The sequence below is a fragment of the Oncorhynchus keta genome, chromosome 11 (genome assembly GCF_023373465.1).
Source record: "Oncorhynchus keta strain PuntledgeMale-10-30-2019 chromosome 11, Oket_V2, whole genome shotgun sequence".
NCBI lineage: Eukaryota > Metazoa > Chordata > Actinopteri > Salmoniformes > Salmonidae > Oncorhynchus > Oncorhynchus keta.
Window position 1 is genome coordinate 22,907,328 of NC_068431.1, and position 21,193 is coordinate 22,928,520.

Sequence of the window (21,193 nt, forward strand, 5' to 3'; positions counted from 1 at the left end):
AATCTCCACGTTGAAGCCTGTGGACGACACGCCGTTGCTAGCCATGTAGAAGTAGTAGTCCTGGGGAGCCAAGAGGACATGATTGGTATTAAGGGGTAAAAGTAAACTTTCATGTGGAGTGACAGATGGTGTATATATTTGTGTGTGTATCCATCTGTGCGTGTGTGTTTTCTGTGCAGGGTCAAACTCTTAGAAGAAGAATCTGACCGCATATATAACTTTGTCCTTCCACCAGCGCCAGGTTGGGTTATGGACGGGGTCGCCAATGTCCTGGAAAGAGGTAAAGTCAATCAAGTCAGTATCGTTAAATCCTTCACAAAAGCAATGCCTCCTCTGGCAATCACAACAGCACTGAGGTGAGGGATTTCACCAGCCTGATGGGAGGCGGTAATTTTACACTGGAGCTTGAGGAAGGAGAATGAAGTAGTAGGACACAATCCCAAATTGGCCCCTCGATTCTTCGCTCTATGCACTTGTGGAGATCTGAGGTAGATGGTGGTCAAATGTTTTTTAACCCTTATTTTACCAGGTAAGTTGACCGAGATGACATTCTCATTTGTAGGACCTGGGGAAATCCTCTCATCTCCACAAGTGAATTGGGGTCGACTTGGGATTGGGCGTGATATGGAGCAGACAGACGGCTGATATAGGCCTACCATGATGTAGTCCGAGTGCAGTTGGAGCAGGTGGTGCAGCAGGCCCTGGTAGGTGGCCAGGGAGGCAGTGGTCTGGAGGCCCAAGGAGGTGGGCACCAGGGGGGGCCGGGTCAGGTATTGCTGGATGCGGTTGTAGGGCTCTGGGTGGGGCAGGTCTGCCATGTGCTCCCAGAAGAAGGGGCAGGTCAGGGGAAAAGAGAAGGCACTGAACGACCTGGGGGGAGAGGGGAAAGGGCGGGAGAAAGGAAAACGGTAATATATATATATATATAAAAATGTAATAATAATGTATATATAAAAAAATGTACATTGAAGTATAGTCAGTAGAAAACCCAGATAAAGGAACAGTACTCCAAGTGGTGGACTTTGCGGGGGGTGGTCGAGAAGTGGCTATAGGAAAGTATCTCTGGCACAGGCAGCTCCCTCTTCACCACAGAACCCTTTCCCTTAGAGTCCACTGTGTAAACCACCTAACAAGAGGAAAGAGAGACGAGAGAGAGGGTTTACAGTCAACCTCCCACAGGTGGAATTATACAACATCTACACTGAGAAAACTAAACATTAGGAACACCTGCTCTTTCCATTACAAAGACTGACCAGGTGAAAGCTATGATCCCTTATTGATGTCACCTGTTAAATTTGTGTAGATGAAGGGGAGAAGACAGGTTAAAAGAAGGAGTTTTCAGCCTCCAGACAATTGAGACGTGTGCCATTCAGAGGGTGAATTGACAAGACAAAAGATTTAAGTGCCTTTGAAAAGGGTATGGTAGTAGGTGCCAGGCGCACCAGTTTGAGTGTCAAAAACTGCAACGCACTCAGGTTTTTCACATTCAACAGTTTCCCGTGTGTTTCAAGAATGGTCCACCACCAAAAGGACATCCAGCAAACTTGACACAATTGTGTCAAGCATTGGAGTCAACATGGGCCAGCTTCCCTGTGGAATGCTTGATACCTTGTAGAGTCCATTCTAGACAAATTGAGGCTGTTCTGAGGGCAAAAGGGATGCAACTCAATATTAGGAAGGTGTTCCTAATGTTCTGTACACGCAGTGTATATTCTCATGAAAACAAATAGGCCTAGTGCACACTCAGATTGTACAAGTGATGTACAATGTATTTTATATAACAACTGTGATCAAATCTTAAGACTGCCACAACTGTCTGATTCTACCACAATACACTTGTCAATCTGGTTAATCATATACATCCCTATGAGACTGATACACAATCCACGTTTATAAATTGATAATAGTTATAGGGTTACCTCCTGCAACTGTTTGTCCCAGTCGTAGAAGACAGTGAGCAGGCTGTGGGTCATGGAGTAGGAGCTGTCGCCCTTCAGAGCCTGCAGGCTAGAGAAGGCCTGCCAGCCCAGGGAGGGGCGCACTCGCATTACCTGGTCCACGCCCTCCTGCCCCCACCACAGCTGAAACACACACATACACACAAACAAACATGCTCACACACACTAATTTGTAACACAAATACACGTAATTTCACAATGAATGAGCAAAAAAGTACTTCACACGGATATACATACCTCTTCGGTCTCTGTGACGAAGGCGAACTCTCCGTGGTAGGACAGAGTGAAGTACTTGATCATCTGATCCAGAGGGAAGCCATTAAAGAACAGGTAGCTCATCCCCTGGTCTTGACTGTTGGGAACCACAGACAAACGATAGACAATGACTTTCTGCAAATATGACCTACCTTCATGCAAGCATCATGCATGTACAATTGAAGTCGGAAGTTTACATACACCTTAGCCGACTACATTTAAACTCAGTTTTTCACAATTCCTGACATTTAATCCTAGTAAGAATTCCCAGTTTTAGGTCAGTTAGGATCACCACTTTTTTTTAAGAATGTGAAATGTCAGAATAACAGTAGAGAGAAACATTTATTTCAGCTTTTATTTATTTCATCACATTTCCAGTGGGACAGAAGTTTACATACACTCAATTAGTATTTGGTAGCATTGCCTTTAAATGGTTTAACTTGGGTCAAACATTTCAGGTAGCCTTCCATAAGCTTCCCACAATACGTTGGGTGAATTTTGGCCCATTCCTCCTGTCAGAGCTGGTGTAACTGAGTCAGGTTTGTATGCCTCCTTGCGTATGCCTCCACACCTTTTCAGTTCTGCCCACAAATCTTCTATAGGATTGAGGTCAGGGCTTTGTGCTTTTACACCTGCATTGTTTGCTGTTTGGGGTTTTAGGCTGGGTTTCTGTACAGCACTTTGAGATATCAGCTGATGTACGAAGGGCTATATAAATAAATTTGATTTGATTTGATGGCCACTCCAATACCTCGACTTTGTTGTCCTTAAGCCATTTTGCCACAACTTTGGAAGTATGCTTGGGGTCATTGTCCATTTGGAAGACCCATTTGCAACCAAGCTTTAACTTCCTAACTGATGTCTTGAGATGTGTTGGGGATAAATCAGAATTAGTTGGGTAACATAGATAAGATGTTTATTTTCATTATATGCTTGTGAGTTACTTCTCATCAGAAGGTATCTTGTTGTACTATATGGTGGCCATTTGCAGTTATCTGTTCTCTGTCAGGGTTCAGTTACTTGGGCCGCAGAGAGGGGAGAGGTCAAACTTGTCGTCATGTGTAAACGTATATTTTAAACCATGTGAAGGGATGATTGAGGGGGAACCAATTATCTCTTGGCTCCACCATGTCTGTGTGCCAGTCACTCCCTACTTTTACCATCGGGGAGAGGAAGATGGCAGTGTCTGGAACCATTCTATGTTCCCTCTCTCGTTGCCCTTATCTTGACCTAGAGCAGGGGTGTCAAACATACGGCCCGCGGGCCGGAACCGGCCCCCAAGGAGGTTCGATCAGGCCCGCAGGATAATTTGAAAGTGGAAAAAATGCATAAAAGACATGGAATTAATATTTTTAATTCGCTGCAATTCATGGATTATCCGCTAAGGGGCGCACTCTTTCCATCAGAGTAGAAGACAAGCCGCATCACTGAGACAGACTGAAAACAGCAGACGGTATCAATGCGCCATCTGCTGCTTGTTACGACGTTGTTAATACCTTGGTCTCTACCTCTCCGCTACACCCTCATTAGCCAAAATGTCGTTATCCAAACGGAGAAAAGTAGATAAGGAGTGTAGAATTTTCAAAGAAAAATGGACCACGTCCTATTTATTTACAGAGATGCACGGAAAACCTTTGTGCTTGGTGTGTTTGCAACAAGTTTCGGTATTGAAGCTCCATACTCCAACTCCATAAATTTTCAGTATGTATTGTATGTGTATGTATGTTTCATGTATGAAGTTTACAGATTTACAGGACAGGCGAACACTTTCTTCATTACACATTTAAAATCACTCTCCTTAGTTTGTAAGGTGTACGCAGGGATTACATTTAGATTTTATATGCGTATGTGTAAGTGTAAGTGGTTTAAAAATTCCTTTCTTTAAAAGTCTCATTTAATCTTAAAGTGCATTACTATATTTTTCAGTACCAATTAAAGTTTTGTGCCTTTGTACAATCAGTGGGATCAGTTGCAATGCATATTTGTGAATGATAAAAGTAAATTGCACATTTGTCTAAGGAAATATGAGGTGTTTCATGAAATGTTTTGTAAAAGGATAGTTCATTAAATTTCAATATTTTCCTAATGTTCTTGTGCTTCTTTACACCAAAACAAAGGAAAGACATGATATTTTGGTTATTTATAGCAGAGTATGGTATAATTTTAATGGTCCGGCCCACTTGACATCTCCCTAGGCCGTATGTGGCCCACGATGCGAAATGAGTTTGACACCCCTGACCTAGAGGCTCACTCTCCTCTCCGTGAGCTTGTCCAGAATTGGTTGTATTTGGGATGGGAGTGTCTAAAATGACAATTAATATATATCATTGGGTGGGGGTAATGTCTTGGTACCACTTTGTACCAAGAACGAGATAAGAGCTTTGTTTAGCCAATGCTGTCTGGCTATGGGATACTCCTGAAGTAAAGTCTTTCTTTGTGTAAGTTCCTAAGACCTGTGGTTTGTCATGTCAAATCAAATCAAATTTTATTTGTCACATACACATGGTTAGCAGATGTTAATGTGAGTGTAGCGAAATGCTTGTGCTTCTAGTTCCGACAATGCAGTAATAACCAACAAGTAATCTAGCTAACAATTCCAGAACTACTACCTTATAGACACAAGTGTAAGAGGATAAGAATATGTACCTAAAGATATATGAGTGAGTGATGGTACAGAGCGGCATAGGCAAGATACAGTAGATGGTATTGAGTGCAGTATATACACATGAGATGAGTATGTAAACAAAGTGGCATAGTTAAAGTGGCTAGTGATACATGTATTACATAAAGATGCAGTAGATGATATAGAGTACAGTATATACATATGAGATGAATAATGTAGGGTATGTAAACATTATATTAGGTAGCATTGTTTAAAGTGGCTAGTGATATATTTTACATAATTTCCCATCAATTCCCATTATTAAAGTGGTTGGAGTTGAGTCAGTGTGTTGGCATCAGCCACTCAATGTTAGTGGTGGCTGTTTAACAGTCTGATGGCCTTGAGATAGAAGCACCTGTACTGACCTCGCCTTCTGGATGATAGCGGGGTGAACAGGCAGTGGCTCGGGTGGTTGTTGTCCTTGATGATCTTTATGGCCTTCCTGTGACATCGGGTGGTGTAGGTGTCCTGGAGGGCAGGTAGTTTGCCCCCGGTGATGCGTTGTGCAGACCTCACTACCCTCTGGAGAGCCTTACGGTTGTGGGCGGAGCAGTTGCCGTACCAGGCGGTGATACAGCCCGACAGGATGCTCTCGATTGTGCATCTGTAGAAGTTTGTGAGTGCTTTTGGTGACAAGCCAAATTTCTTCAGCCTCCTGAGGTTGAAGAGGCGACTAGGGGGGGTGGATCTTTGCTATAAAAGATCTCACTCAACTTTTCATTAGAGATACTGAAATGTTGAAAGTCAAAATGCTATTGCAAAAGCTTAATTATTATTAAAGGTGAAGGTTAACTCTGACTGGTGTGTGATTTGCTCTCTCATCATTTGGTAATTAAGGAAATTTCCATGACAGATGTTGCTTCAATATATCCACAGAATTTTACCTCCTCATGATGCCATCTATTTTGTGAAGTATACTTGTCCCTCCTGCAGCAAAGCACCCCCACGACAAGATGCGTCCACCCCCGTGCTTCACGGTTGGGATGGTGTTCTTCAGCTTGCAAGCCTCCTCCTTTTTCCTCCAAACATAACGATGGTCATTATGGCCAAACAGTTCTATTTTCGTTTCATCAGACCAGAGGACATTTCTCCAAAAAGTACAATCTTTTTCCCCATGTGCAGTTGCAAACCGTAGTCTGGCTTTTTTTATGGCAGTTTTGGAGCAACGGCTTCTTCCTTGCTGAGCGGCCTTTGAGGTTATGTCGATATAGGACTCGTTTTACTGTGGATATAGGTACTTTTGTACCTGTTTCCTCCAGCATCTTCACAAGATGCTTTGCTGTTGTTCTGAGATTGATTTGCACTTTTCGCACCAAAGTACGTTCATCTCTAGGAGACAGAACGCGTCTCCTTCCTGAGCGGTATAATATAATAATAATAATAATATATATATTATATATTATATTATTATATAATAATAATATATGCCATTTAGCTGACGCTTTTATCCAAAGCGACTTACAGTCATGTGTGCATACATTCTACGTATGGGTGGTCCCGGGAATCGAACCCACTACCCTGGCGTTACAAGCGCCATGCTCTACCAACTGAGCTACAGAAGGACCACTATGACGGTATGACAGCTGCGTGGTCCCATGGTGTTTATACTTGTGTACTATAGTTTGTACAGATGCACGTGGTACCTTCAGGCGTTTGGAAATTGCTCCCAAGGACGAACCAGACTTGTGGAGGTCTAAAAAAACTTCTGAGGTCTTGTATTTCTTTTGATTTTCCCACGATGTCAAGAAAATAAGCACGGAGTTGAAAGGTAGGCCTTGAAATATATCCACAGGTAATTATTTCATAAATATGCCATTGAAACAAGTAGCCCATTTCTCTCATGTTCTATTGGTTTTCAAATCAACTTTCTTTCATTGTCCAGTAGCCAAAGGCACAAACCTGCGCATTGCTCCGCTTATAATGTGAAGAAATAATGGTTTATCAACATTTTAAGCGAAACGTTCTGATCTGTTGCATCAGCCTCATGGCTTATTTAGATTTTTTTTGCCTAGGCCTACTGGTTATATGAATGTATGATATATCATCCCAGAGTCTGTTTGGAATAGGCTATTTAGAATAGGTCAACTGTTCTACTATGGGGGATAATAGATTGACATAGACTAGTGATTTTGCTGTTCATTAGGCCTAACGTTACTCGTCATTTTATTCTAAAGTACGCACGCAGTTGCATCATCGAGTTGCATATTCTGTTAATAGGATTAATTAAGTTGACATTTTAATCATTTAGCAGATGCTCTTATCTAGTCAGTGCATTCATCTAAAGACAGTTAGGTGGGACAAACATGACAGGCATAGACAGTAAATTATTCCTCAACGTAGAGTCAGAGCTAGAAGGGGGGGGGGCGCTCAAGGTGAGGAGGATTATTTAAGATACTGCTTAAAGAGGTAGGATTTCAGGGGTGTTCCGAAGATGGGAAGGGACTCTGCTGTCTTAGCATCAGGGGGAAGCTGGATCCACCATTGGGGTACCAGGAAAGTGAAGAGCTTGGACTGGGCTGAGCAGGAGCTGCCCTAGGGGTGGGAGGGCAAAGAGACCTGAGGTGGCAGAACAGAGTGCTTGGGTTGGGGTGTAGGGTTTGAGCATAGCCTGAAGGTAGGGATGGGCAGTTCCTCTTGCTGTTCCGTAGGTAAGCACCATGGTCTTGTAGTGGATGCGAGCTTCAAGTGGAAGCCAGGGGAGTGTGTGGAGGAGCGGGGTGACATGAGAGAGCTTGGAAAGGTTGAAAACCAGGTGGGCTGCAGTGTTCTGGATAAGTTGCAGGAGGTTGATGGTACAAGCGGGGAGCCCAACCAACAGCGAGTTGCAGTAGTGCAGACGGAAGAGGACAAGTGTCTGGATTAGGACTTTCGCCGCTTCCTGTGTGAGGTACGGTCGTACTCTACGGATGTTGTAGAGCATGAACCTGCAGGACTGAGTTACTGCTTTGATGTTTGCAGAAAATGACAGGGTGTTGTCCAGGGTCACGCCAAGGTTCTTTGCACTCTGGGAGGGCGACACTGTGGAGTTGTCAACCGTGATGGAGAGGTGATTTCTGTCATTCTGAGAACCGTGAGTGTCTGGTAAATTAAAATAATGCCAGCCAAATGTTTGGCGCCACATTTTCCTAATGGAAACCCTTACACGAACGTTATGCACACACTTCTGCTACTTTCTAGCCTTTATTTCAGAGGCGGTTTCAGTTGTGTGTGCTCACAGTCCTGTCGCTCAAATCTATAGTTATATGAACCCTAAATGTAAGCTAGCCGCTCTCTCACACACACACAGCTGAATACCCACGAGCAGAGCAGAGCGTTGCCCCAGATGTAGAGGATGGCACTGATGGGGTTGAACACCATGCCCCTCAAGTGCAGAGTCACTGTGACATTTTCCTGAGTCTTGGTCACCACCGTGAACGAGTCTCCACTGCCTGCACAAACACACACCGTTACTCACCCTAATGCAAAACAAGTCAATATTTCACCTAATACAGTGATGGAAAAAAAGTATTTGATCCCCTGCTGATTTTGTACGTTTTGCCACTGACAAAGAAATGATCCGTCTATAATTGTAATGGTAGGTTTATTTGAACAGTGAGAGACAGAAAAAAAAAACAGAAAAACGCATGTCAAAAATGTTAGAAATTGATTTGCATTTTAATGGGAGGAAATAAGTATTTGACCCTCTCTCAATCAGAAAGATTTCTGGCTCCCAGGTGTCTTTGATTGGAACGAACTACAACTGGAAACACTTATCTCCCTCACTAGCTTTAAGCACCAGCTGTCAGAGCAGCTCACAGGTTACTGCACATAGCCCATCTATAGTTTAGACCAAACAACTACCTCTTTCCCTACTGTATTTATTTTATTTATTTATTTTGCTCCCCATTATTTTTATTTCTACTTTGCACATTCTTCCACTGCAAATCTACCATTCCAGTGTTTTACTTGCTATATTGTATTTACTTTGCCACCATGGCCTTTTTTTTGCCTTTACCTCCCTTATCTCACCTCATTTGCTCACATCGTATATAGACTTGTTTCTACTGTATTATTGACTGTATGTTTGTTTTACTCCATGTGTAACTCTGTTGTTGTATGTGTCGAACTGCTTTGCTTTATCTTGGCCAGGTCGCAATTGTAAATGAGAACTTGTTCTCAACTTGCCTACCTGGTTAAATAAAGGTGAAATAAAATAAAAAATGATACAGGTAACGAGCTGAGATTAGGCCCAAGGAGACGCACTGGAGACCAGATACGTAGAGCTGGCTTCATGGCACCTGGCTCGATGCCCACTCTAGCCCGGCCGATACGAGGAGCTGGAATGTACCGCACCGGGCTATGCACACACACCGGGGACACCGTGCGCTCCACCACATAACACGGTGCCTGCCCGGTCCCTCTCTCTCTCCGGTAAGCACGGGGAGTTGGCGCAGGTCTCCTACCTGACTTCGCCACACTCCCCCCCCCCACGCTGCTTGGTCCTTTTTTGGTGGGTGTTTCTGTAACGGTTGTCTTGGGAAGGAGGAGAGGACCAAAGAGCCGCGTGGTAAGGGTTCATCTTATTTTAATGAAACTGAACACTTTCAAAAACGAGGAATGGGCTACAAGATCATCGCCAAGTAGCTTGGTGAGAAGGTGACAACAGTTAGTGTGATTATTCGCAAATGGAAGAAACACAAAAGAACTGTCAATCTCCCTCAGACTGGGCTTCCATGCAAGATCTCACCTCGTGGAGTTGCAATGATCAGGAGAACGGTGAGGAATCAGCCCAGAACTACACAGGAGGATCTTGTCAATGATCTCAAGGCAGCTGGGACCATAGTCACCAAGAAAACAATTGGGAACACTACGCCGTGAAGGACTGAAATCCTGCAGTGCCTGCAAGGTCCCCCTGCTCAAGAAAGCACATATACATGCCCGTCTGAAGTTTGCCAATGAACATCTGAATGATTCAGAGGACAACTGGGTGAAAGTGCTGTGGTCAAATGAGACCAAAATGGAGCTCTTTGGCATCAACTCAACTCGCCGTGTTTGGAGGAGGAATGCTGCCTATGACCCCAAGAACGCCATCCCCACCGTCAAACATGGAGGTGGAAACATTATGCTTTGGGGGTGTTTTTCTGCTAAGGGGACAGGACAACTTCGATGGAAGGGGCCATGTACCGTCAAATCTTGGGTGAGAACCTCCTTCCCTCAGCCAGGGCAGTGAAAATGGGTCGTGGATGGGTATTCCAGCATGACAATGACCCAAAACACACAGCCAAGGCAACAAAGGAATGTCTCAAGAAGCACATTAAGGTCCTGGAGTGGCCTAGCCAGTTTCGATTTGCCAAACGTCAGCCTCGAAACCTTGACTTGGAGAAGATCTGCAAAGAGAAGTGGGACAAACTCCCTCCTAAAATGTGTGCAAACCTGGTGGCCAACAACAAGAAACATCTGACCTCTGATTGCCAACAAGGGTTTTGCAACCAAGTACTAAATCATGTTTTGCAGAGGGGTCAAATATTTATTTCCCTCATTCAAATGCAAATAAATTCATATGATTTTTGACATGCGTTTTTCTGGATTTTTGTTGTTGTTATTCTGTCTCTCACTGTTCAAATAAACCTATCAATAAAATTATAGACTGATCATTTCTTTGTCAGTGGGCAATTGTACAAAATCAGCAGGGGATCAAATACTTTTTTCCATCACTGTATAATACATAATATTAATGTGGTCACGCTGTCGCTCAATAGTTTAGCTTCCTCGCTCAAGATTTCACACTGGAACTCAATCTTGCATCCTCTGTCTTGCAAACACACGTGCCCGTCCTCTGGAAACACCTTAGCCAGCTGCACCAACGAAAAGCTAGCGGGTGGGGGTATTTCAACCTGAGGAGTGAGTTTAAACCAACTCAACTCAGTTACAAAATGCAAAACATATATAAGAGGGGCAGAAAATACCTTTTGGTATATACTTGGGCAAGGTGTCGCCAAGGTGGAAATCATTGTCTGCAAAGACCAGAAACAGTTTTATTATTACATGTCCTACTTTTCACACCACTCTGTTACATTGAAATTATAGTGTGCAGACTTTCGGGCTTCAAAGTTTCTGTAAATCATCTGAAATAACATGTTACTACTGTACCTAATATGAGGAGGTGGTAGGAGTGGGCCTGTTTATTGTCCGGTAGCAGTTCGAGGAGAACCAAGTCAATCAGGTGGTTGTGGGAAGAATCCTGGGCTGCCCATTTGACCTGGCAGGCTTTACCTGAGGATAATATACACATGAGGGGTGAATCTAAACAGTTCAGACCTGGGTTCAAATACTACTTGAATTCATTCAAATACTTCCAGCGTTTGCTTGAGCACCAAATGGGCAGGGTTAGCACCTTTGTAACTATTATATTGGTTAATTAAGCCAGGAAAGTTCAATTAAGCACAGAAAGTATTTCAAATAATTTAAAATACAATTTTACCCAGGTCTGCAGACAATGAAAAATAATATATCAGAACACAACCATCAGTTAGCCTACATTAGACAGTTGTATATAGTACTTCAAAAAACCTTAATATAAAACATTCATGGTAATTCATGGAAATATAGTGGCTGGTGAACTCACTGTTCATAAACTCGCAAGCAGTGCTACCCTTGGAGTCTAGCAACTGAGTAAACGTCACATCCCCATCTGTTGGGGAAATTGAACCGTGGAAAATAATAAGAGAAGTAAAGACTAAGAGAATTGTGTGATAAGTAAAAAACAGAGAAGTAAATCCCAAATAAGAGACAGCTAAGCACATAGCCGGAGTAAAAAAATAATCATCATATCTGACAGTCAGGGATTTGGGACTGACTGGCTGACTGATTCATTCATTCATTGTTTGAATAATTGACTGGCTGCCTGTCTGCTTGAATAACTAACTAACTAACTGACTGACCGTAGACCTGGGCCCTGTAGAGGGTGCCCTTCTGCCAGCCTCCTCCCAGGATGTAGAAGTACTCGGTGCCGTGGTACGGGATGAACACAGGCACCATGCGGGACACACACACTGTGCGCAGCACCTGCTGCCACGCCTCTGACACAGGGCAGAGAGAGGGGGATACGGAGAGTTTTAATGGAGCCATGTACAGTTTTGTTAGTGGATCTGATTGCTATGGCCACAAAGAGACTTTGTGTCCGAAATTTTGCCACTGTTTTTTCCCCAATGTGAGTCATCCATTGACAGTCTTTTTACATATGCAGCTTATCCAAAAATAGTTGAGTTGTTTAACTTGATGGACAGAAACATACAATTCATGAATGAATATGCAATTTAATCTGTGTTCATGCGTCTCTAGGTGCTGTAGTCTCAGTTTGAGAATCAACAGTGCAATTTCTAGGACCAAGTCTAGGACAAAAAGGCTTCTCAACAATTTTTTACCCCCAAGACTCCTGAACAGGTAATCAAAAGGCTATCTGGACTATTTGCATTGTGTGCCCCCCCAACCCTTATTTTTACGCTGCTGCTACTCTCTGTTTATCATATATGCGTATTCACTTTAACTATACATTCATGTACATACTACCTCAATTGGGCCGACCAAACAGTGCTCCCGCACATTGGCTAACCGGGCTGTCTGCATTGTGTCCTGCCACCCACCACCCGCCAATCCCTCTTTTACGCTACTGCTACTCTCTGTTCATCATATATGCATAGTCACTTTAAACATATCTACATGAACATACAGTGGGGCAAAAAAGTATTTAGTCAGCCACCAATTGTGCAAGTTCTCCCACTTAAAAAGATGAGAGAGGCCTGAAATTTTCATCATAGGTACACTTCAACTATGACAGACAAAATGAGAAGAAAAAAAATCCAGAAAATCACATTGTAGGATTTTTTATGAATTTACTTGCAAATTATGGTGGAAAATAAGTATTTGGTCAATAACAAAAGTTTATCTCAATACTTTGTTATATACCCTTTGTTGGCAATGATAGAGGTCAAACGTTTTCTGTAAGTCTTCACAAGGTTTCCACACACTGTTGCTGGTATTTTGGCCCATTCCTCCATGCAGATCTCCTCTACAGCAGTGATGTTTTGGGGCTGTTGCTGGGCAACACGGACTTTCAACTCCCTCCAAAGATTTTCTATGGGGTTGAGATCTGGAGACTGGCTAGGCCACTCCAGGACCTTGAATTTCTTCTTACGAAGCCCCTCCTTCGTTGCCCGGGCGGTGTGTTTGGGATCATTGTCATGCTGAAAGACCCAGCCACGTTTCATCTTCAATGTCCTTGCTGATGGAAGGAGATTTTCACTCAAAATCTCACAATACATGGCCCCATTCATTCCTTCCTTTACACGGATCAGTCGTCCTGGTCCTTTTGCAGAAAAACAGCCCCAAAGCATGATGTTTCCACCCCCATGCTTCACAGTAGGTATGGTGTTCTTTGAATGCAACTCAGCATTCTTTGTCCTCCAAACACGACGAGTTGAGTTTTTACCAAAAAGTTATATTTTGGTTTCATCTGACCATATGCCATTTCCCCAATCTTCTTCTGGATCATCCAAATGCTCTCCAGCAAACTTCAGACGGGCCTGGACATGTACTGGCTTAAGCAGGGGGACACGTCTGGCACTGCAGGATTTGAGTCCCTGGCGGCGTAGTGTGTTAGTGATGGTAGGCTTTGTTACTTTGGTCCCAGCTCTCTGCAGGTCATTCACTAGGTCCCCCGGTGTGGTTCTAGGATTTTTGCTCACCGTTCTTGTGATCATTTTGAACCAACGGGGTGAGATCTTGCATGGAGCCCCAGATCGAGGGAGATTATCAGTGGTCTTGTATGTCTTCCATTTCCTAATAATTGCTCCCACAGTTGATTTCTTCAAACCAAGCTGCTTACCTATTGCAGATTCAGTCTTCCCAGCCTGGTGCAGGTTTACAATTTTGTTTCTGGTGTCCTTTGACAGCTCTTTGGTCTTGGCCATAGTGGAGTTTGGAGTGTGGCTGTTTGAGGTTGTGGACAGGTGTCTTTTATACTGATAACAAGTTCAAACAGGTGCCATTAATACAGGTAACGGGTAGAAGACAGAGGAGCCTCTTAAAGAAGAAATTACAGGTCTGTGAGAGCTAGAAATCTTGCTTGTTTGTAGGTGACCAAATACTTATTTTCCACCATAATTTGCAAATAAATTCATAAAAAATCCTACAATGTGATTTTCTGGATTTTCTTTTCTCATTTTGTCTGTCATAGTTGAAGTGTACCTATGATGAAAATTACAGGCCTCTCTCATCTTTTTAAGTGGGAGAACTTGCACAATTGGTGGCTGACTAAATACTTTTTTGCCCCACTGTACTACCTCAATCAGCCTGACCAACCAGTGTCTGTATTTAGCCTCGCTACTTTTATAGCCTCGCTACTGTATATAGCCTGTCTTTTTACTGTTTTTATTTCTTTACCTATTGTTCACCTAATACCTTTTTTGCACTATTGGTTAGAGCCTGTAAGTAAGCATTTCACCTGTTGTATTCGGCGCATGTGACAAATAAACTTTGATTTGATTTATTCTGTGGACACAGGGGACAGAGATTCCCGATTTCTTGTTCCAGTGTGTAAGCAGGGTGAATGGGAGCCAGCGGTGTCTGACGGTGTGCTGTACCTGAGGGCGGGGCTCTTAGAGGCAGCAGAGAGAAGTTGCCCACGAAGCGGTGCAGCAGCTGGTTCTGGCGGATGAACAGGGAGCTCTCTGTGGAGATTGCCTCCAAGATCATGGAGGAGAACTCCACCTGGGGGCAGTTCAGGGAGCCCGCCCAACAGCTCTCGATGCCCACCTAAGTGTAAACCGTGGGGGTCAATTCCATGTAAATTCAGGTAGTAAACTGAAATTACAATGTTTTTCTTATGGAGAAGCATTCAGGAAAATTGGAATTGAAATTGACTAAAATGAAACGTTTGCTTGAGCCTGTTTGGTGTGACAGATGGGCAGGGTTTGCACTTTAGGGACTATTCCATTAGTTCCATTGCATCATGCAAGAGCAATCAAGCACAATTAAAGCTTTCAAACATTTTCATATTTTTGTATAGTTTATTATTGGGAGTATATGAAACAAAAATATCAAAGGTAAATGTTTATTACGTTGTAGGAGTTGCATCTATTTTGCTCTGTTCTTGGACAACGTGGACCGGCGCAATTTCCAATGCAACACCTGTTTACTTGCGGAGGACTACAGTCCCTCAGCCTCGGGGTATTCTACTGATTGGCTTGGGTCCACCATGTCCCACTTCCCGTTGGTCATCGAGGGATCTCCCAAACCTATCGAGTCGCATCAGTGGCCAAACCTCTATACTTAATCGGCTATTAAAATTTTACATGAATTATCCCAATGCGAGTTATCCAGAGTTTCCCGAATTCCTGACTCAGTTAGCCATTGAAAATTTCTCCTCTATTTTTATTCCCCTCACTGTCTGAGGTCTGACAGGCCTTGGCAACTCCAGTCCTCAGGGGCCTGATTGGTGTCACACTTTCCCCCACTTTGCCCCTCCTAGCAAACACAGCTGATTTAAACTAATTGCATTGTAAACTGAAAATCATGATTAGTTGATGATTGGAGTCAGGTGTGTTAGCTGGGACTGGGACAAAAGTGTGACACCAATCAGGCCCCCGAGGACTGGAGTTGCCCAGGCTGATGCCTAGCAGATAAACATGCACCTTTAAAACAATATACAGTTAAGAACAAATCAAACATTTGGTATTCATTTGATATTCACAAGAGGAACCAAGCCTCGGCCAAAGCTAGGAAAACTGACTGTCTCTGATTGGCGTTCTTTCAGACAACTCAGAAACAGTTGTACTATCTTCATTAAGAAAGCGAAATCCAACTACTTGTTAAGCTCTATTTCTGACTCTGCTGGTGATTCTTATACATTTGTGAAAAAAATGTATTTGCTGAAGTGTGCAAATTCCTCCCCTTCCCTGCCTAAGCAAGTTCTGTCAGACACAGGCATCATTAAAAAGTTGCCAATGTCTTTGCAATTCATACAAACAAGCGACGTATAAAAAAATATACTTCAAATTAAAACAGATGACTGCATTCAAATATAAACTGTCTACAGTAGGCTATAGGCCAATGATCAATTAATTGAGTTCTAATTTTCTACTTGTACACTACTATCTGTAATTTGTCTCAAAATATTTCATGAAGTGTAGCCTAACATGTACATAATGATGTTCCCAAATCTTGATTTAGTGCATTATTATAGGGCAGTGGTTTCCAAACTTTTTATAGTCCCGTTCCTTTAAATATTAAACCTGCAGCTGCGTACCCCCTCTAGCATCAGAGTCAGCGCACTCTCAAATTTTGTTTTTTGCCAACATTGTAAGCCTGCCACACACTATACGATACATTTATGAGTTTTGTGTGAGTTTTTGTCACAACCCTGCTCGTGGGAAGTGACAAAGAGCTCTTATAGGACCAGTGCACAAATAATAATATAATAATCAATAATTTTGCTCTTTATTTAACAATCTTACATATAAAACCTAATTTGTTCATCGAAAATTGTGAATAACTCACCACAGGTTAATGAGAAGGGTGTGCTTGAAAGGATGCACATAACTCTGCATTGTTGGGTTGTGTTAGAGAGAGTCTCAATCTTAAATCATTTCCCACACACAGTCTGTGGCTGTATTTAGTTTTCATGCTAGTGAGGGCCGATAATCCACTCTCACATAGGTACGTGGTTGCAAAGGGCATCAGTGTCTTAACAGCGCGATTTGCCAAGGCAGGGTACTCTGAGGGCAGCCCAATCCAGAAATCTGTCGGTGGCTTCTGATTAAATAACATTTTCACAGAAACCCTTGTTGCAGTTTCAATGAGGCTCTCTTGTTCAGATATTGGTAGGTGGACTGGGGGCAGAGCATGAAAGGGATAACGAATCCAGTTGTTAGTGTCATCCGTTTCGGGAAAGTACCTGTGTAATTGCGCACCCAACTCACTCAGGTGCTATATCACATTTGACATTGTCCATAAGCTTGAGTTCATTTGCACACAAAAAAAAATCATACAATGATGTAAAGACCTGTGTGTTGTCCTTGTTAATGCAGACAGAGAAGAGCTCCAACTTCTTAATCATAGCCTCAATTTTGTCCCGCACATTGAATATAGTTGCGGAGAGTCCCTGTAATCCTAGATTCAGATCATTCAGGCGAGAAAACACATCACCCAGATAGGCCAGTGGTGTGAGAAACTCGTCATCATGCAAGCGGTCAGGAAAGTGAAAATGGTGGTCAGTAAAGAAAACTTTAAGCTCGTCTCTCAAGTTTAAAAAATGTGTCAATACTTTGCCCCTTGATAACCAGCGCACTTCTATATGTTGTAAAAGCCTTACATGGTCGCTGCCCATATCATTGCATAGTGCAGAAAATACATGAGAGTTCAGGGGCCTTGCTTTAACAAAGTTGGTAACCTGTTATAGGGTTAGCATTATAATAAGCCGTATCAATATTTGCAGCCATAGGTGATAATATCTTTCTAGGAGCTGATCCATTGTCAGTATTGTAGAATAATTATAATGTTAGGTTAAGATTTTAATGGAGAAAGCTGATCCGAGAGCAGCATTGTCTTTCTTTTGATACTATCAGTATCGACATGACTCAACAACATATCTGCGGGGTGTTTTGGGAAATGTACGTTACATCTTCAGCCGTTGTAGGAAAGATGCATAGTTAAAACACTCGTATACCTAGGTTCCATCACTATCGGGATACAGGGCCCTGATCAGTCAGTTTGTTCCCAGCCTCTAGCTGAAAACTCCTCAACTACTAGTGAATCTGTGTTTTCATTTCAACAAGTTACTACCTGTGATGTGCTAACTGCCTTGCTTAAGATTGATGTTACATAACCTACTGGGGTTGATATGCTTGACCTGTTTTTACTGCAGGTTTAAAGCCCCTTGATTGCTGAATTATTAACCATTTTTTTGTCTGGCGTTCATATCTGGTTTTATCCCGAGCATTTGGAAGGCACAAGCATTTGGAAGGAACAAAATAATTACCACCCTCTCTCTAAATTTTCTTGACTAGCAAAAATATTAGAAACTCTGATCAACTCTCAGCTAAGATCATTCCTATCTACAAAATGTATTTTAAGAGTTCCTCAATCTGGCTTCAGGCAGCACTATCTCTGCTGCTTCATTGGTTATAAATGATATAGTTAACTGTATGGACAAAAGACAACATTGTGCTGCCCTTTTCATTGACCTGTAAAATTCATTTGACACTGTTGACCACTCACTGTTGACCATTCATTAAAAAGGTTGTCCAAAATTGGTCTGGATGAGGCTGCATGTAATTGGTTTAAAAATGACCTGACTGACAGGACACAATGTGTATTTTCTGATGGTGCTAAGTCAGGTTTCCTTGATATTACAAAAGGTGTCCCACAGGGGTTGATTTTAGGTGATGTACTTTTTACTATCTATATAAACAATATTGGTTTGTCTGTAAAAAATTGTAACTGTCACTATGCGGATTATATTGTTGTGTATTCTATTGCCCTTTCTGTTAACCAGGCTCTATCTGAACTTCATTGTTTTACAGAAAACATTTGACCTTAAAATAGTTTTGAAAGCGGGTAAAACTAAAACTAAGTATATGTTGTTTTCTAGAACGGATAGAGATGACGTCAATGACTTAAGCATAAGTACTTTGGATGGGGTCCACATTATCGTGTCCCAGATAACAAATGTCTGGGCATCTTGAAAGACAATAAATTGTCTTTTAAAAAGCATATTGAGGAGTAAGTAAAGAAGCTTAGAATAAAAATTGGCTTCTTCTATGGAAATAGGTCATGCCTCTTGCTTAATAGTAGAAAGCAGATAATTCAGTCGACAAGAGTTATGTAAATCAGGTTTTAGGAGAAAAAAAATTCACCTTGTGGAATAATCTCCAAAACTCTCCAAAATTGGATGATTTGGTGCCTCTATAGCAATTCAGGCAGCTGATTTTTGACGAAGAATGTGTTTGCCTTCCATGAATGTATCTCTGTTTTGCATAATGTATTGTATTGACTTTTATTTTTGTAATTACAGGGCTAACCTGCAAAATAGACCTTGGTCTCAGCATGACTCCCTGACAAAATAGATTGACCTTTTTTCAAATGCTATTTGAACCCAGGTCTTCTGGGTACACAGTACTACACACTCACAAAAACAGTCAATGAGCCTGCATCTTTATACTATGTGTCTGGTTTTACCTCGATGGGGGAGGTGTGCTGGAACTCTGTGGCGGTCATCAGAACAGCCTTGAAGCCAGGAATACCAGGGAGGATGAGGACGGGAGAACTCTGCACCACTGCCCACAGAGGGCGAGAGGGACTGCCCAAAACCATCATGTCCTCTAGTGCGGGCATCTATAGACATACGAACAGAGAGAGATAGAAAGAGCAGAGCACTGTATATACATTTGAAAAATCATAAATAATCTATACTTTGACAATTACTTGTGGATAATCAACTTCAATACATTTTTGTTTACATGTCTTTAAAAATCCTTCCTTCAGAAGACACCTAGTGCAAAACATTTTTGCACAAAACCACCCACACATCTACAGAATGTCTGTTAGCTTAATTTTCTCTCTCCTTCCTCCTCTCCCTCTTTGTGGATCTGTCTGTCCCTCACCTCCGTACCAAAGGAGATCTCCGTCTCCCCTCTGTCAGTGGTGCGCACATAGCCATTAACATTCACTGCAAAGCTGCTCACACAAACACAGACACAGCATGCAGTTCAGCAGTCATGTAGAGAGAGTCATGATCTTGGTTCTGGCCCTGAATGCTGATTGGCTGACAGCCATGGTATATCAGACCGTATACCACGGGTATGACAAAACATTTATTTTTAATGCTCTAATTACGTTGGTAACCAGTTTATAATAGCAATAAGGCACATCAGGGATTTGTGGTATATGGCCAAAATATACACGGCTACGGGCTGTGTCCAGGGACTCCGCGATGCGTTGTGCATAAGAAAATCCCTTAGCTGTGGTATATTGGCCATATACCACACTCCCTCGTGCCTTATTGCTTAATAGACATACCCCCAAAAATATTTTCTAGATGAGAATTCAATAGTAAACTTTTAAGTGTGGCCGATTTGACATCCTGTAAAGTGAAGCAAGTACACGACCAACGCTAGGCAGGCACTGTGTGGTATAGGCCTATGCATGCATGCACATTTAAAAACACAAACAGTTGTCACTGACCTTCTCTCAGGCACCAGTTGACCCTGGCCATTTGACACCACTTGAACCCTGTATACTACTGACCCATTAAGGATGGGCATGGGAGCATACCAACCCAGCTGGCACAGGTCGCTGTCACAGGGCACTGCAGGGGGAAACACACACACTTGACATTCCTGACCGGGAGCACAAATGAACATGAGTGAATTCCACTCTACAAACAGACCACACATGTAGCTCATAAAAACTTGGCCTAGTTCAAATCAACATGCAAGACAAAACTGACACACATGCGCACACACCACTGTCCAGCAGGGGGGCTGTGGTAAGGATGATCTGCAGTCTCTGCGATTTGAGTCGGATGGGGTGGACAGGTTCCTGGAAGGTCAGGACTACATTGGGGGTCAACCCTGTGAGAAGGGCCTCCCGAATGGCACGCTTAGAAGACTCCTGTATGTAGATTCTTCTTCTAGTCAATGTGTTTGCATTCAAAATAAGTCATATTACAGGATGTAAGAGGTGTTATGTTACCTTTGAACCACACAGTAGGTCTATGCGTAGGTAGTAAGGGAAGCCAAGATAACTCTGCAGAACAGAAACTGTGCAGTTAACCAGTGAAGAATCTTTCTCTAGTTACAAGGTATAAATCTCAACCACTGTACTTCGACTGGGTTGGAAACTCACGGTGGTACTCTCCTGGGTGTTGACTGGCTGGTCAGTCAGAGTCTTTATAATGTCCTGAACCTTGGTGCTGAACTGCTGCATCTCTATGCCTCCTGACAGGGTGGTCAGAGGACTTTCAAAGTTACAGGTTGAAATGCGGTTGAGGGGGTCACCGATTTCACAAAGACTGACACCCCATTCACACTCTCCTCTGGCTGCTCCTCCTAATCCTCTTCCACACAGAAAGCTCAGAATGAGGGAGACCTGGATGGTCCACATTTCTAAAATGGACAAAACCAAAAAACAATGTTGATATTTGTGTGAAATTAAATTCAACTTTGCTAGCAAGTTAACCGTTAGCTAACAAAGAGTTGACTACACATATCTACACAGGTGGTTAGATATAAAAGATAATAAAAGTGTGAGCGTAAAAGTAGCTGGATAGCTACTTACTGCA

The 21,193-nt window shown here is 42.6% G+C and overlaps 1 protein-coding gene across 3 annotated transcripts in view; it reads right to left on the reverse strand.

Annotated features, from left to right (window-relative positions):
- The window catches only part of LOC118389940 (cation channel sperm-associated auxiliary subunit gamma-like), a 32,337-nt gene that overhangs the window by 10,829 nt on the left and 315 nt on the right, over nt 1-21,193 (reverse strand). The window contains exons 2-19 of one of the 3 annotated variants that reach the window (XM_035779953.2): nt 20,758-21,017; nt 20,605-20,658; nt 20,376-20,523; nt 20,095-20,218; nt 19,515-19,587; nt 19,090-19,245; nt 14,496-14,667; nt 11,796-11,933; nt 11,480-11,545; nt 11,005-11,127; nt 10,821-10,868; nt 8,174-8,303; nt 2,196-2,310; nt 1,920-2,081; nt 1,008-1,126; nt 657-870; nt 208-270; nt 1-60 (exon numbers count right to left, since the gene is read on the reverse strand). The exon at nt 1-60 is cut by the window's left edge and continues 142 nt beyond it. In XM_035779953.2, coding sequence (XP_035635846.1) covers nt 1-60; nt 208-270; nt 657-870; nt 1,008-1,126; nt 1,920-2,081; nt 2,196-2,310; nt 8,174-8,303; nt 10,821-10,868; nt 11,005-11,127; nt 11,480-11,545; nt 11,796-11,933; nt 14,496-14,667; nt 19,090-19,245; nt 19,515-19,587; nt 20,095-20,218; nt 20,376-20,523; nt 20,605-20,658; nt 20,758-21,015 — 2,223 coding nt within the window. In that variant the 5' untranslated portion in view covers nt 21,016-21,017. Of the gene's footprint in view, nt 61-207; nt 271-656; nt 871-1,007; nt 1,127-1,919; nt 2,082-2,195; nt 2,311-8,173; nt 8,304-10,820; nt 10,869-11,004; nt 11,128-11,479; nt 11,546-11,795; nt 11,934-14,495; nt 14,668-19,089; nt 19,246-19,514; nt 19,588-20,094; nt 20,220-20,375; nt 20,524-20,604; nt 20,659-20,757; nt 21,018-21,193 lie in introns of those variants that run through there. The other 2 variants (XM_035779954.2, XM_035779955.2) reach the window with 2 other exon arrangements.